This window comes from Aythya marila, assembly GCF_965140915.1.
Source record: "Aythya marila genome assembly, chromosome: 5".
Taxonomy (NCBI): Eukaryota; Metazoa; Chordata; class Aves; order Anseriformes; family Anatidae; genus Aythya; species Aythya marila.
Window position 1 is genome coordinate 35,057,327 of NC_139046.1, and position 15,846 is coordinate 35,073,172.

At 41.1% G+C, this 15,846-nt stretch overlaps 1 protein-coding gene across 6 annotated transcripts in view; it reads left to right on the forward strand.

Moving 5' to 3' along the window:
* The window catches only part of DPF3 (double PHD fingers 3), a gene marked incomplete at its 5' end in the record, with an annotated part of 159,261 nt that overhangs the window by 70,840 nt on the left and 72,575 nt on the right, over window positions 1–15,846 (forward strand). For all 6 annotated transcript variants that reach the window (XR_014317553.1, XR_014317554.1, XM_082760931.1 and 3 more), the window contains one exon: window positions 2,213–2,320. Coding sequence is in view for 4 of the 6 variants with exons in the window: in XM_082760931.1 (XP_082617057.1) it covers window positions 2,213–2,320 (108 nt within the window). The remainder of the gene's footprint in view (window positions 1–2,212; window positions 2,321–15,846) is intronic.

Below are 15,846 nucleotides of genomic sequence, written 5' to 3' on the forward strand. Positions count from 1 at the left end.
TATCTGTCTCAAGTTCACGGGATAGCTTCATATCAATGAGCAAGGGTATTGTGAATAGGAATAGAGAGCTTGCCTCAAGCGGTGTAGAGGTAGGTGTTGGAGGAACTTAAAAGCCTATCTGCCACCTGCATGGGCTATATTCCCTCTAGGGAAGAGCCTTTCCCACCTCTGTTTCTTCAAGGATACCTGCTCTGTTTCTTGTTGGCCTCTCAGCAGCTGTGGTTGGCTTTCACTGTCCTGGCAGAATCCAGAATTGCTAATTCTTATGTGAATTCTCAATAATTGAACCCACATTAACAGATACTCCGCCAAAACCACAATGGATCTTTGCTTCTCTTTGTCGGGGACAAACATTCAAAGCTGTGGTGCCCATTTTATGCAAATGACTCCTCTTTGGAGGCCTGTTCAATGGGAGTCTGATCCTCTGTCCTATTTCTTTCATCTAGCAACCCCCCATTTGAATGTTGTGAGCAAGGTCTTGCACAGGACCTACTGTTGAAGGGTGAGGCTTCTTGGCTCCACCTCTTTAATGACTCACACCAGAGCCAGGCAAAATCTACCCCATTATAATAGCAATTGTTTGCAGTGGTTAATGTTTGCAAAGTGTCATGAAGAAGTGTGTCAAGAACTGTAGAAGTACTGGTTATTCGTATTTTATTCATAAACCAGTCACATGTGCCCCTTTCTAAAATATATCCTTCTTGTGGTGGGCATAATGCCCAGCAAGCTGTGCAGCAATGAAAGAAGGGTGTGAAAAGCCCCAGGCCAGTAGTGCTTTGTGCCCCAGAACAGCCAGGACCTCTGTGAATACCTAGCTAGGACGTTGTAGTTCCTCCGTTTATGCACCAAGACCTGGAAGCAGGTGGAAAGTGCTGGGGTCTGCACTGGCATTCCCAACAGCAGAACTATTTCAAACCATGAGCGTACAGAATTTGATCAGCCCATTCCCTTGAGGTGAATAATTTTGTTGTGTCCTCTTTTTTTGCCTAGTAACTGGATATTGTTTTTATTAATATTATTATTATTATTATTCTCGTCTGGTTCAGTGAACCAGTTTTGTACCCGAGCTGCTGTGCTCTCCTGGCTGTTTCAGAAAGGACGCCAGAGAGCACTTGGGCCATCCTGCTGTCCTCAAGCTGTTCTGCTTTACTCACACTGCCTTAATGATGTCCAGCTGTTCACTGTTGGTGCTATTTCAGATATGGTAATGCTACTCCTGTCCTCTCTCTTATGTCATCTTACCTGTTTTCTGAGGGTATTGAGTCTGGAGCTTTAGTGATGCTCTGTACCCTCTTCAAGACTAATAGCAGCAGCAGAAGGATAGAAGAGTCAAAGCAGAAGTGGTGGACAGAGAGGGCAGGGAAGCAGAGGAAGAGAATGACATTCTTCCAACAATTCTGGGTCTTTCTGGGTATCAAGAATAGCTGGGGCAGTTGAGGATACTTAGAAGCACTTGGCAGTGTGCTTCTGTGCCCCTAGTAGTAATGCATTCATGATGCCCTGCTGCGTTTGCAGTACTAGAGAACAAAGCATAGCTTGAGCATTGGCTAAGGGGGGCTGCCAGGAGAGCCAGGGCAGCTCAGAAGCCAGCAACACCAAATGTGAATCAATGGAGCATGCAGCAATATAAACATTACTGCCGTATCTCCTCCCTCATTCAGGATGTGGGCATGAGGAAGGTAATAACCAGAATGAAGAATCTGTCTTTAAGCAAAAATCCAGAATTTAGGCAAAGATGCAGAGTCTCAATAACCAAACCTCATGGATCTTTGTTTGCTTCCACTCAGAAGACAAATTTTGTGAGCAGGTCTGCATATCAGGGCCTTATGATTTGTGTGTCGGAACTTCATCTCTTCTCTCCCAGGGGGCTTTCACTGCCTGTGGAGGAGGCATCGCCCCTGTGACCCAGGAGAGTCTGAAATTCTATTTACCCTGAAGAAATCACAAATTATTTATGTGCAGCTCTGGTTTCAGTGAGCTGAGTGAAGTGTATGAGTGAGACCTAGATTCTCTGTAGGCCTGATCCCAAGAGGTACTTAGGAGCCTCCAGAGCACTGGATGCCTGGAGTGCATAGTTCTGCCTCGCAATTTGCAGGATTGAACCTTCTGACAAGGAGATGCTGAAAGGACAAGAGCAAAGACGCTAGAGACAGTGCTTGTGGTTTACAAACTGAAATGTGATTATATTTTATTTTTTGCCTCTAATCTTCAGGCCTGGCCCCAGGTCAGCTGTACACGTACCCGGCACGTTGCTGGCGCAAAAAGAGGCGTTTGCATCCCCCCGAGGATTCCAGGCTGAAGCTGCTGGAAATTAAACCTGGTACGTATTTGTTTGTCTCTCTCTCCTGTGCTGCAGAGCAGCTGGCATACATGCAGGCCTGGCATTTAGACCTTGGACTCCATCTTTGCCCCTGTCTATCCATTTCTCCTTGCATCTGTTGCATCTTATCTCAGTTTGCTGTAACAGTAACCACCAAGCTCTCTGTACTTAGCTCACCCCTTGCAGAAATGTGCACAGCTTTTATTGGATGAAATGGGAGCTGAATTTACCTTCTGCAGGGGTGAATCCCGGCATCTACAAACAAATTTATAAGGATGTAAAGTATTTATTACTAATTACTGCCTCAGTCTGTTATTAATACATAATCTTGCCCTGGCGTCTGCTGCCTAATCGTTGTGAAGACTGCTGTGTGTAGAGAATAGTACACTGATAAGATTTTTCGTAAAGGGGCCAGAGGTGTGATCAGATTATGAACACCAAATACTAAAAATTGGTGAGGATATGCCACACATATGTGTGTATATGCCTGTATGTGCATCCTAGTCCACTCTTCTTTCAGTGTTGTTGTCCTTGGTAATCTTCCCCCACAATTAAGCTATGTTAAGTGATGAATCTGGATGCTGAGCGAGTGATTGTGAAGCAGATGTGGAGGAGCTGCAGCTGTCAGGTAGAGTGTAGTGCTGTGCATTCTTCCCTGCAGTTAGTAATAAAGGTTTGCTGTCTTTGTGGTCAGCTATTATGAGAAAGAAGGAGCACACGCAGCTGTATGTGATTTTTAAGAGGCAAGACACTGCTAGTATAAAAAGTACAGAAGAAAACCCCAAAATGTAAATTAAGGATATTTTAAAAAACAAAAATAAACCTGTTTGACAGAACGAGATGTCTGGGAACTGAGCTATACTCAGCAGTACTGATGTAAAATTAGAGGCAAAATTCTCATTGATTTTGGTAGAGACAGGTTTTTGAAGGCTCCCTATCTTCAAGACAGCAGATGTCAACAGGCTATTGTACAAGATGAAGAGATGCCTGTGACCACTGAGTTGGGGTGCAGACCAAGGACAAAGCCTCAGACAGCAGATAGAACCAGACCTCGTGGCTGAGTCAGTCAGAAAGAACTGTTAAAATCGGTCAGTTTACTCTGATGTCAGTGAGACTGGACTCGAGGAAGAGGATGGTGTTAGCCCATAGAAATCTCTACCTCAGACTTTTTGATGTTCCAGAAACTGTTGTGCCTTGATTGTTTAGTAAGGTAAAGCAGTAAAGTAGAGTTTGATGCTTCTTTGTTTGCATTATGCTTCTTTGCTGTACTCACTGAATGCCAAATTAGTGCATCCTACATGCCACAGGGCATGAAAGGCAATTACCACAAAGTTATCAGATAAAGAGACCTCAGCATGTCTGTCTCTGTGTTGTTTTCCCTGCTATAAACATCTCTTCTGCATCTCAGGAGTGCTACTTTTGTTGCATTGCCAGTGGCAGCCAAATAAGGCAAGTTATATTGCTCTGCCATTTAAATCTATTTTCCAACCAATTTCTATCTAGTGATTAACTTTCCTTATCAGTTACACCACAAAATAATTTCACTCCATCTGTGCATATCTGGAATAGACTCACTAGCAAAAAATGGGATTTTTCCCGTCTTGGATTTAAAAGTACAAAAGCCACGGAAAACATTGGAATTTCATTTAAAGGTAGCTTTTGATGATTTTAGAAAATGATAGTTTAGGTTATTTGCAACATGGACAGTAGAAATACTGTTCATTTTTGGTGAAAAATGCTATGGGAAAGCCTCGTGCTGAACCTAGGAATCTACCTCATGCTGTCTTCCTTGTTCTGCAGTTAAACATTAGGTGTCTGTGTGGGGTACAGATATGGCAGTTTAAGATCCTTTGAGAAGTACAGGGATGACAACCATAGAACATATAAAATACACTTGGCAAAATTCTAATTTAAATATATAATAGTTTCATTATGCCTAGGTCTTGGACTCAGGGCTTCGAGCTGTTCTCAGCAGCTAGCTACTGTCTGCCATGCTTGTGCTGGCTTAATATGAGAGTAGCTGATTTTTATATAGGAGTCTGTTGAGTTGGGTATATGTTATACAATATATGCAAGCAGTACAATTCTATAACATCAAATTAGGGTTAAACCTTATTTTTATCGTGTTTTACTTTTGCTAATTTCTTAGAAGTACTTTTAGTAAAACTGCCACTGCAACAGCACAGAAGGGGATCTTAGCTCTAAGATTTTTCCAATCCAGCAGTTAGTGGGATCAATACAAGAGGGTTTCAATGCTTGCTTGGGCTTCTGGAGTGGCTTATTATACAGATAAGTTTATCCAGAAGTTCAAGACTTCTACATCATTTTGGGGATAGCAAAACAAAAATCCTAGGGCTATGTAAGTTACAGCTAGTCAGCAGCTGGTCAGTAAGTAGAATCAAACTATTGTCTTGCTAGCAACTTAAGGGTGTAGTAAATCATTTAGCAATAATACAGCATTCATAGCTGTAACCCATTTTTGCAGTGTTGGTACCTTGCAGCTGTAGGTAGTATGTGGTGCAGCTCAGTGTTTGAGAGTTTCATATATGGTAATACCAAAAGTTAATGAAGAAAATATCTCAACATTTTCTGTTTCCAAGAGATTGTGTTCCAAGACAGAATCATTTTTTTTGTAAGATGCAAGTGCGCTATAATATTTTTCTTGGGGTCAGTTGCTGCCTGCTTCTTAATAGAACATGCTGCTTTTACTGTCTTGGTCTGTTGCTCTTATTTGTGAAGTGTTCCATTTTAAGCATAGTTACAGCTAAAGTTGTAAAGATCAGAACAGTGGAATGGAGGTTGCTGATGCAGCCTTCAGACGTCCATTTTCCTCTGCCACTGTACTCCGAGTTAAGTGCATGGATTGCCCTAGTAAAGTTTTTTGATCAAGGGTCTAGCAGTTTTCATGTTAGCACTATTTCTAAGCATCCTCCATCCCATTCCAATGGATATGAGGTAGAAATAAAGTATCACCCAAGCTTACTTACGATAACTGCCTCAGACAATTCAGTCAATATTATTACCAGACCTTTATGAATTACACTAAGTATTCCTGACATTTAATTTCACATGGACTGGTCTTCATCTTTCAGTGGTACATTCATATCATCACAACCAAACATTATGCCTCAAGAGCAGCCAAGTTTTCATCAGTGTAAAGGATATGATCTGTAACATGAATCATTGTAGTGTAGCAGCCAAGACTCCTATGAACAGTGGTATAGATCTGAAGCAAATTCCCAGTTGTGGGCAATATATTGATATCTTGGTCATACTATGATTTTCTAGGTATATTGTTAAAGTTATCAGGTGTTGATACTTCTGTGATATTCATGAAACTGGACTTCTGCCTTGTTCTGTTCAACTCAGTATGGGCAAGCCTGCCTCCCTGCAAAACTGGGCAGTGATATTTGTATGGGGTCTCACTGTGGAGCAATGGAAGGACTGGAAGCCAGTCACGTTTCCACTCCTTATCTGGCTGTTTTCCATCTAACCAGTAAAAGAGGAAGAGCAGAGCAGAGCTCCTGTGCATGGGAGGTCTGTGAGTCTGGGAATGGGTGTGAGAGAGAGTTGGGCTGGACTGCAGAGCTTTTTATTCTACAGGAAAGTGAGAAGGAGAATTTTCCCCAACTCTTCTACCAGCACCTTGAATTGCAGGTGCCACAAAGGCAAGCAGTAAGGATTTGGTCTTCAGTAATATCAGAGCAGCTGGAAAGATGAGGGTTAGAAATGGAAGAGAGATTACATCCTGATTACACGCAAGTACCTTGGAAATCGTAATTGCTCCCTGTGCAATATGCTTGGTGGTTTTGTGATACTGGGTGATAGCATGTTTCTGCTTTGGGTCAGGCATCAATATTGTGAAAGTGGTATTACCTACAGTAAACCCTGCTGACAATCAGGTATTACAGAAGCTTTGCAACTATGTGGATGAGAACAGATAGGATGTCTATGGCCAAAAACTCTGGTGGAATTTAAATTGGTAGTGTCCCACTTCAAATTTACAAGATGGCTAAATATAGATACGTACATAAAATACACACAGAGCTTTCAAGTATTTCACGTGCTATGTAAGTGTAAAGAATACGACTGGAAAGTTCTTGTCTCAGTTCACTGCTGTCCTTTGATTTTGAACTGAAAGGCAACAGCGAGGTCTCAGAGCTGGCAGCCTTCCCACCCATTTGGTGGGTGTGGAGTACAGTTTGTGTGTGCTGCCACTCTGGTAAGAATGAGCTGTGCTAGAGTTTGTTCTGTTACTTATCTCTGGGCAGTCTAGTGTTCAGCTGACTACAGAAATGGCTTTTGTTTTGTTTTGTTACCAGCTTTGAAGCGGTAAAAATAAACAAAAGTATTATTTTTCATTTGCTATGATGGACCATGGTAGTATTGTTCAAGGCAAGTGCCAATATCAGATTTTTAGATGGCCCTTAAACAGTGCCTGATCTGTCTGTAATCTGACATATGGAACAGACCACTGTGATTGTGATTGTGAACAAATGAATGGAGTCCTTACAGATAAGCTATTATCTCTCCAAAGCATCTTGACTTACCTTGTAGAGACTGTGTCTGATTGCACAAAGTGCGGTGTTTATCCTGGGAAGTGCTGAGTGCCCCCAGCTCTTGTGGATGATGTTCAGCATATCCATGGAAATCAGTGTTCTTTAAGATGGGGCACTTCACCAAGATAAACTTAAGATGAAATTAAAAAGCAAAGGACAGAATTAGCATTAGCATCACTTATATGATAGCATCTAGAAACTCAAGTTAGACCACTATCCCGGGGATCATTGTGAAGTCTCCTTATACTATCTGCTATAGTCTTGTGTTGTAGCACATATTACAGCCCAAACATATAAAATATATAATGGAATTCCTTCTGTTCCAAAACGGAGAAACCAGTGACAAAGTAAATTACCTGTATGAAGGTCTGATCAGAGACTTGTGGTAGAGCTGGAAATTGAACCCAAGAACACAAAGAACTCAGTTCTCCCGAGTTCCATATTATTCTTTCTTTCCCTGGCTGATATGTCTAGTGTCACTCAAAGATATTAGACCCTAAAGATAATTCAAAACACTAATTTCACGAGAATTTCTTTTTAGCATTTTTGTCAAACAAGCCAATTAATATTGTCTAGTTTCACTTTTGATTTCAGCCATTTTGTACACAATCACATGTTGTTTCTTGTTCAATACTACAAGACAGCAGTGTTGTTTCTCTATGTGCTCTATATGGAAATACACATTTCTTTTTTCTTAACAAAAAGTTTTGCTCTACTGTTTAACATATATGGAAACTTCTCTGTGATTAAGGGAAAAATTGGTTCCTATCATCACGGGAACCTGTGCCAATGGTACCTCTTTGCTATCTAAGAAGACTGTTTTAGGATCAAAACCAGCAGGATAATTCTGGTGCCAAACAAGAGTACTTCTGTAAAGTTTAGATGAATTGGATAAGATATTCCTGAAGGGTCTATAATAGCAATATATCAATTGTTCAGGCTTTGCACAGGCTTCAGCATATCTGAATAACCAAAGATATTTCTGTGAAGAACTGAATCATTATTTTTAATCATTATTATTTTTTATTTTCCATGGCTTTTATAAGCATTTGCTGTGATGAAACCTAAATTTGGGGCAGATGTGACATGAACAGCCAGCAGATAGGAGGAACTTCTATTGTCTGATGACTTGGTCTAGATTCCTCGTGTAAGACAGTTTCATTGCTGATACCAGCTTGTGTGTCCTTTGCTGTCTTCCTGCCAAACTCTTGGAATTAAAATGTTTTTGAAAATCTGGTTTTTATTCAAATACTTCTGCTTTCTTAAGTACTTTGGCTTTTAAAATAGCACTGCCCATCTTTTATAATATATTCTATAGTACTTTAAAATTTAGTTTATTTAGGATTTTCTTTTTCCTTCTCACATAGTTATTCCTGACTCCACCTGCTAGATGTTTAGTTGTGGGAGGACTGGAAATGGGCTCTGCCTATGACTGCTTCTGTATTCAGGCATCTGCACATGCAGATGGTGCTTCAAGGCCAGCAGAGGGAGCATTGAATAGTTGGTTTTTTTTTTTTTTTTTTTTTTTTTCAAGGGCAGGGCCTGACTCTGGTTCACGTAACTGAAGTAAGTCAGGAGTTACCTCTGCAGAAATGAATGAAGCTCTGTGGGTGTAAAATCAGGGGAGGAGAAGGACTGAGCCTACTGCATGAGTCAACATTTAAGAAACATTCTTCTGTAGCAGGAATAGGCTATTTTTAACTCATTATTTTTTAGAAACGGGATTGGATTTTTGGTAGGTGGTGCCAAAGCAACAGTTGTGTGCTGTATTTAGGTCACGTGTTAGGCAAATATTAGGTGAAATATCAAATAACCTTACAAAGTGTGGACAATGATGACCTTCATATTTGAAGAAGCTGCATAACCCATGTAAAAGAATTTTACAGAGCAATTCCCACATGTATTTTGGTACAAATGGAGCAGGTCTCATTTTCATCTACTCCCATCAGTCTTTATTTTTGGTACCTCATGTAGAAGAAAACAAAAAGTACTTACCATTTTGTAGCAGGGACGGTGGATAAAGTTCAGTTCTCAATTGATGTGTTACAGTGCACATCTGCACAATGGCAGTGCTGAATCCTGAGGTTGGTGTAACATGTACCTATATATGTCACACGTCTGTATCACTTTGGAACAAACCAAAGCTTCACATTGTGAATCCAAATCTTGGAGCAGGGATTCTGGAAGGTGGTTTATTGATGTTGTTTTTAAATTAGGGTTAGATAAGAAATTTCAATATGTAAGAGAAAGGGAACATTTATCATGGCTTTAGGAATCCCTAAACACTCCGACTTTTTTTTTTTTTTTTCCCTATCATTTCTTTAGCAAATTGGGAACTTGTCATGAAAATGGGAAGAAAATTCTTTTTTTAACCACCTCTAGTTTTTATTTATACCAAAGTAAATACTGATTTCTGCTGGGCTCTTTTTTTTTTTTTTTTTTTTTTTTTTTTTTTTTTTTTTTTTTCTGGCTTCTTATCCAGCAAAGTACCTAAGTATTGTCCTAAATTTAAGTAGGTGTTTATTCATCAGATAAGCCTGCAGCTTACAGATGAGTCCATCAATGCTACCGAATCAAAACAGTGGGCTCCAATTCTCCACTAATCTTGCCTTCAGATTGTTCACAGCAGGACATGGCAGCACAGGAAAGTGCTGCTGCTCTGTGGCCTTTACACATTGAGCTATGACTCAGGTTAGAAAAAGTAACTTTCTCTTGCCAAGAAAAAAAAACGTAAGTGTGGGATCTTCTTCTGAATCTGTTTCTTCCTTTTACACACATATATAACCAGACTCTACTCCATCCTAACCAGACTCTATTCATCCACCACCCTTAAATTCTTACAGTGGGGGCTTTCTGTAGTCAGAATCTCTGGTTAGATAAAGTTTGCTTTCCTTTTCTCATGTGACACTAAGAAAACGAGAGAACCTGTCCCTTTCTGCATGTACTCACTGACACTGAATCACAATGTGGAAGTCCTGCAGTGAAATGTCTTTGTCCCATTACCAGTCTACAGTAGAGATGCCAACCTCTGCATTTAATGTTCTGCCACACTATCACATAATTATATTGCCTGTGTGCCATACAAGACTACACAGCACAAGGCCAATGGAATATTTCTTTTTCTCTCTGCTTCTCAGTCTGTAAAATGGAGGTGCTAAAACACTTACTCACTTTGTCTATCTCAGAGAAGTGCCTAACGGTTAGTTAATAAATCTTTTTAGAGAGCCTGGGAGGAGTAGGGGAGTATCTTTAAATAAAAAGGAATGTCTGAATAAAGCCTGACACTTGCCAAGACTTTAAAGTGCTAGTTTAAACATTTTGGCCATCACCATGTAGCCTTGCCAAAGTGGTATGAAAGTATATCAACTCTGGTGCAAAACCTGGACTTATCTGCCCCATGGTGGCCAAGACAACAAGTAATTTATTACACACCCATTTATCCAAATAGAGAGACCAACATAGGTGAGTCGTTGGGTCAGATTTCATAAGGCTAGCTGAGCAGTGTAAACTTTAGAAAGATATCTGAAGTTTTGCACAGTGCAACTAACTCTTCTTGTTTCATTTTGGCCCCTGACAATCTGGCCTTACGTATTCCCTGTGTAACTGCTGTGGCCGACAGGGCTGTGGTAACTTCTAACTCCTCCTTTAGTTCACATACCGGCGCTGGGTATTGTTATGTCTGCTAAGGTGCAAGTTCTTAGACTAATTCAGTTCAGTCAGCTCAAGGATAAAAGTAAACGTGTATTTTCTCCCAGATGGGATTACATGATTTCACAGGTATGGAAATAAAACACACTCCTTTCTAGAAAAGCAAATAATTTTCTATAAATAGTCTAGTCAAGAAAACAAAAACATTGCTTCTGCTGCTCCACTCCCGTCATGCTACTAGAATTTACAGGATTAACTTTGTGTAAATAGTTTCTCTTTCATTTGTGGGATCTGGAACAGGTCACTACAAGTATTTTATACGCACAGTTTTACCATGAGAACTGTATTGGTTAGCTAAGATTGCTCATATGAATCACCTGGGTTTACTCTTGGTTCTTGTGTGGCTCAGCCAGTTTGCATAATTGGGAGAAAGCTGCTTGCAAAAGCCACTGTGCTTTGGAATCTCTCTGGATTTTGATCAAAAGCCTATTTAAGCCAAACCCTTCTGGCTCTAGTGGTCAAACTAAAGCAGAAGTAGCAACTAAACAAGATAAAGCAGTTTTGGAAACTGTTAATTTCATCTCTTTCTGAGCTCTCCAGGTCTTGTCCCTGAGAATGAGGATGTAGACTGCATGTACAGCAACCCCCCCATGCCAGGCTGTTGTAATTTAAGAAGCCATGCATCCACCTGGAGGTGACTTTTCCCCTGGCATGTAGTCTCAGCTGTATTTAATGTACATGTGAAAACGGAGTTATGGTGACTTTGAAGCCAGGCCATTTTGAAAATGATCTGGGGCAACTGTATCACTGTAGTAGGCCACTAAATCAAAGGAATGAGCTGTGCCGATGAACTCGTCAGAGCCTCTGCAATGCGTCTTGTAGGTCATCTCCTGGGACTTGATCTGCAAGATATGAGGAAAGCTTGGAGGGCTCAGGCAGCTGAGATGGTGTTGGCTTGAAATACCTGAGGCTGCTTGCATGGTTGCTTTCTTGTGGTCTTATCACCCTTTCTGTGTTATCCAGTCCATTGTTTTGTTCTTTCCCTGTTCTTCACTGCTCTGTCTTTACCTATGTCTGGCTGCTAGGAAGCATCTTTGAGGAGAGGTTTTTCAACATGTGCCTCCTAAGTTGCCAAGGCCTGACTGTGAATGCAATGTCTCTAGGAGACATTATTCCTACTGGAGAGGTAAAGTGATGTGGAATATATCCTCTTTCTATGAAGTTAACATTGATGCCTGTATGTAACCATTAGAACTATTTATTGCTGAAATCAACAGCTTTTAACATTGAAAGGTGGGCTGAGGATGGGATTCTCCTCTTCGAGGAAAGGTGGCTTTGAGAGACTGCATCAGTGCTCACCAAGCGGGCCTTGGGGGGCCAAGGAGTGGGTTGTCAAAGCTGTCTCCCTAAGGCTTGTTAGGAGGAAGAGGTAAGGGAACTCCTGGGGAAGTGCCAGGGGATGGTGTATGGGGGAACAACTTGAACCTGGAGGTTTTGTTTTCCCCAAGGCAAAAATTGTCTGCTCTCCAGAAAAGGGGCAGCTGAGACACAGCCCCGTAGAAGTTTTGCAACTAGAGCTGAGCCTAAGCAGCTTTGGCAGCAAGCCTCCTGGCACTTTTCTTGGTGTAAGCAGTACCAATTCCTTAAAAAGAGTAAGCTGTATTGGCAAAAGTGTTTTTGTAAAGCACAAGAATAGTTTAGATGCAAGTGCTGGACACAGGATCCTAGGAAATAGGTATCTTTTCTCTAATGCAATGCTTCTATTTTGTATGTTTGTGTAAGTAATCCTTGGAGTTCTTTGGTAATCACATGAACAAGAGTTTATAGGATCAAGTCCCCATGGCTTAGTCTTCTAAGATGCCAAGCTGTCTATCCCCGGACAAGGAAAGCACCTGAGCTTGGGCTTTAAGAACATGAGTGATCTTTTTGTAATTAATGGGACTTGGCACATGCTTAAAATTAAATCCACGTGTAAAGGACTTGGTTGGACCAGACTTACAGGTTTGGTCCTGAGCATCTTGCAAGATAGAGCCCCGTAAATTCACCAGGCTACTAGATTAACCATTTAGGAGAACCTGTGTACCATTTTATACAAGAAAATACTAACAAAAAATAACAGAGGTTATGGAATGTCATTGCATTCAAAATAATTTTGTTAAAAAACTTTTATTCAATTTTATTGTTCTTCTGACACATAGAAAATTAAATTGTTTTGTAGTCTGAAATATTATAAAATTTATAGCAGGTGATATTTTTCTGGTGCATATATAAAGGAAAGAGCAATAAATGTTAATATAAAGCCCACTATGAAATCTTACAAGCCAAGCTTTACAGATTTGCTGAGAGTAGAATAAAGAGTGTGATGGCTTCCTCTCCCCCATCCTTGTACCTTCCACCATCTTTCCTGGTTGGTGTTTTGTCAGTCGTTCTCATTCTCATGTAAACATTTTACCCCCTTGTAAATCACCATCGTATATCTGAGAGGTATTAAGTGTGTTTTTACTGGATTTCAATGCATTTCAGTATTTCTTGCATTTTGTATTTGATTGTCTGATAAACCACAGATATTTTATGCTTTAGAATTCAGACATTGCTGGTGTTTGCCATGGAGTCCATTGCCAATAATAAACTCCTTGGGGGAAGGAGAGTCAGTGCAATGTATGTTTGGTGGGGGATAAAGTACAGAACAGATATATATGGCTTTTCTATGCAACCTCTTCCAGACCAGAGATCTCACTTAGGATGCACTTGGAGCGTGATTCTCCTTAAACTAACAAGGTGACTTAGGGCCAGTACCTTAGCTGCTGGAGGTGGATGCAGCTCCCTGAAGACTACGGTGAGCAGCAATTTCCATCAGCTAAAGCTGTAGTTCTTGATGTAGGAGAAAGGATGAAAACTTCACTCATGGTGCACTTCTGAATGCATGTAATCGCCCTCGGGAAGTATGGAGTGGATGTCTTAGAAACACATATGGTCATGATTAATATCCTATGCATGTCCTCCAACACTGTGGAGAAAATTCTTTTGTTCTTGGCCTAAAACAAACAGCATGGCATGATGGGAATAAAAGACAAATTTTCAAAGATGGGACATTCAGTTAGTGCACTGAAACTACATTTAAACACTAAGCAAGTGGCTATTTTTTTTGTATTTTTAAGAGATGCTGAATACTTTTATCTTCTCATGATACCCTTGGTGCAGTGCCTGTGAATGACAGTTACAGATAGGTGCTACTCTGACAAAGTGAAGTTCATAGCTCTAGGACTTTTCAGAGTGATGTTGCCTTTGTAAACGATGGGTACGTCTGCCATGCAGTGCTCATTGCCTAAGTGAGATAGCGGCACGGCAGGAGAACTGGCAATGCGGAGCCTGTGTCTGAGAGCAATGCTATAGACCAGGACAGTATCAGCAAACAAAGAAACTATTAACTAAATAGGAAGGAGTCAGGATTAAATGCTTTGTGGCTCTGAAGCTGCTATACCAGGGATGGCACTATAAATATACTTACAGTATATTCTTCCAGGGAGCTTTCTTTTTATATCTAAATGAGAAAAATCATCATAACAATAAAAAAATTAGCCTCTGTCTGCTAAAGATGATGCCCAAGTACATCTGATCTCTCAGCAAGTGCTACAGATGGAACCAGAGTGCATCCAACTTTTTTGTTTTGCCTTTCAATCCTGAATCATAATTAGTTCCCTACTGCTTTAGTACACGTACAACATTTTAATAGTCACAAGGACTCACTCCAATCCACTTTGCCATTTCCACAGTTCACTCTTTCATACCAGTGGCAACCTCCCCTCCCCGTTTTAGGAACAGCATAAAAAAAACTAAATAGCCAAGCATGTAGCTGTAGATTGATGAGGTTGTCACACCATTCTCCTCACCGTTTTCTTCCGACCTGCACTGTGCTCTAATAGATGGATGATTGCTGGGGGAGGGAGAGAGTTAGCAAATCCCACAGCCAGATGTTCAGGGATGGACAGAGCGACCTTCTCAAGGAACCCAGAGGAGTGTAACTGTGTCCTTCTGAGGGAGAAGGACACTCAGGTGCCTCCGGCTGTCTTTGTTTATCTCTCTTTTCAAAAGGAGCACGAATGGGCTCAGCATGGCTGCAAGGATGGATGTTTCTCGGTGCATCAGGGGAAATGACCAGTCATCCGTCTCTTCACTGTGGAGTCTGCCTGCAGCCATCAATCTTGTAGCCCAGCACGGCAGCTCCTTTGGCTTAGTTTGGCTCAACATTAGATGAACAAAGGGAAATGAAAGCTGATCAGGGGGAAAGGAGAGAAGAGCAACTATTCTCTATTTCACTTTATTTTCCCCTCATATGGCTCTCTCTCCACCTCCCCCATTATCATCTATTTTTGCCATATTTTGTAAGGTGTGGAGAAGGCCCAGAATATACATTTTTAGGATCTAGAAGTTTACAGCATTTCTCTGTTAACAGAGAGGAGAAAGGAGGGAGATATTGAAAAGGCATAATTCAAGGCCCAGAGCCTCCATTTTTCAGTTTACTGTGGCAGTTTTCAGAACAAGCCTGCCATAGTCCAGCTGCAATAGGCAAGGGGAAGGAATATAATATCTTTCCTCCATCTTGCTATTTTTCTCCCTTGTTCCTCCTGATTCCTTCTTCCACGCCACTTTAGTGTTTTCAGGTATGTACTTCATCTCTTCACTCCTGTTCTATTCAGAAAGCAATCAACAGAGGCACGTGATGGGACTGTCTGGAAAAAGGTATGTACTGACATCCAAGAGCCATGACGGCAGCTTGTGTCAGCACATGCAAGCTCACTTGAGTTTGTCTGCTTGATACCACAGCGCTGGGGCTGCATAAGCTTTGCACAAACTGCCCAAGCTCATCCAGCACCTGTGATTCATGCTGTGAAACTGGAGGTCATGACAATGTCTTCATTGCTGTTGGTATGTGGCCTGTCAGAATCAAAAACATTCAGATATGTCTGCTTGTAAACCTAGCACTGAATTAACTGAATTCAGCACTGAACTCAGATGGGCCACTTTTGCCTGAAATCCTCAGATTTCATGTACTTCGAGCCAGGCTGGGAGGAAAAGAGGGATGTGAATTCACTGCCTGTGCTGGATTCCCAGAGCTATGGTCTGATTTCTTTTTTCCATGGTGGGTTGCAACCTGGTTGCTTTCACTGTTTTCCCCTAAAAATCTTGCCTCTGGATATCATAGCAGAACATCTTTGGCTTAATTTGTAGAAGCTTTATTTAGAGATAGCATTGCTCTGTTAGCACTGCCCAGTGTGGTGTGTGATTGACGTATTTAATAAACGTGTGATTACATTTACT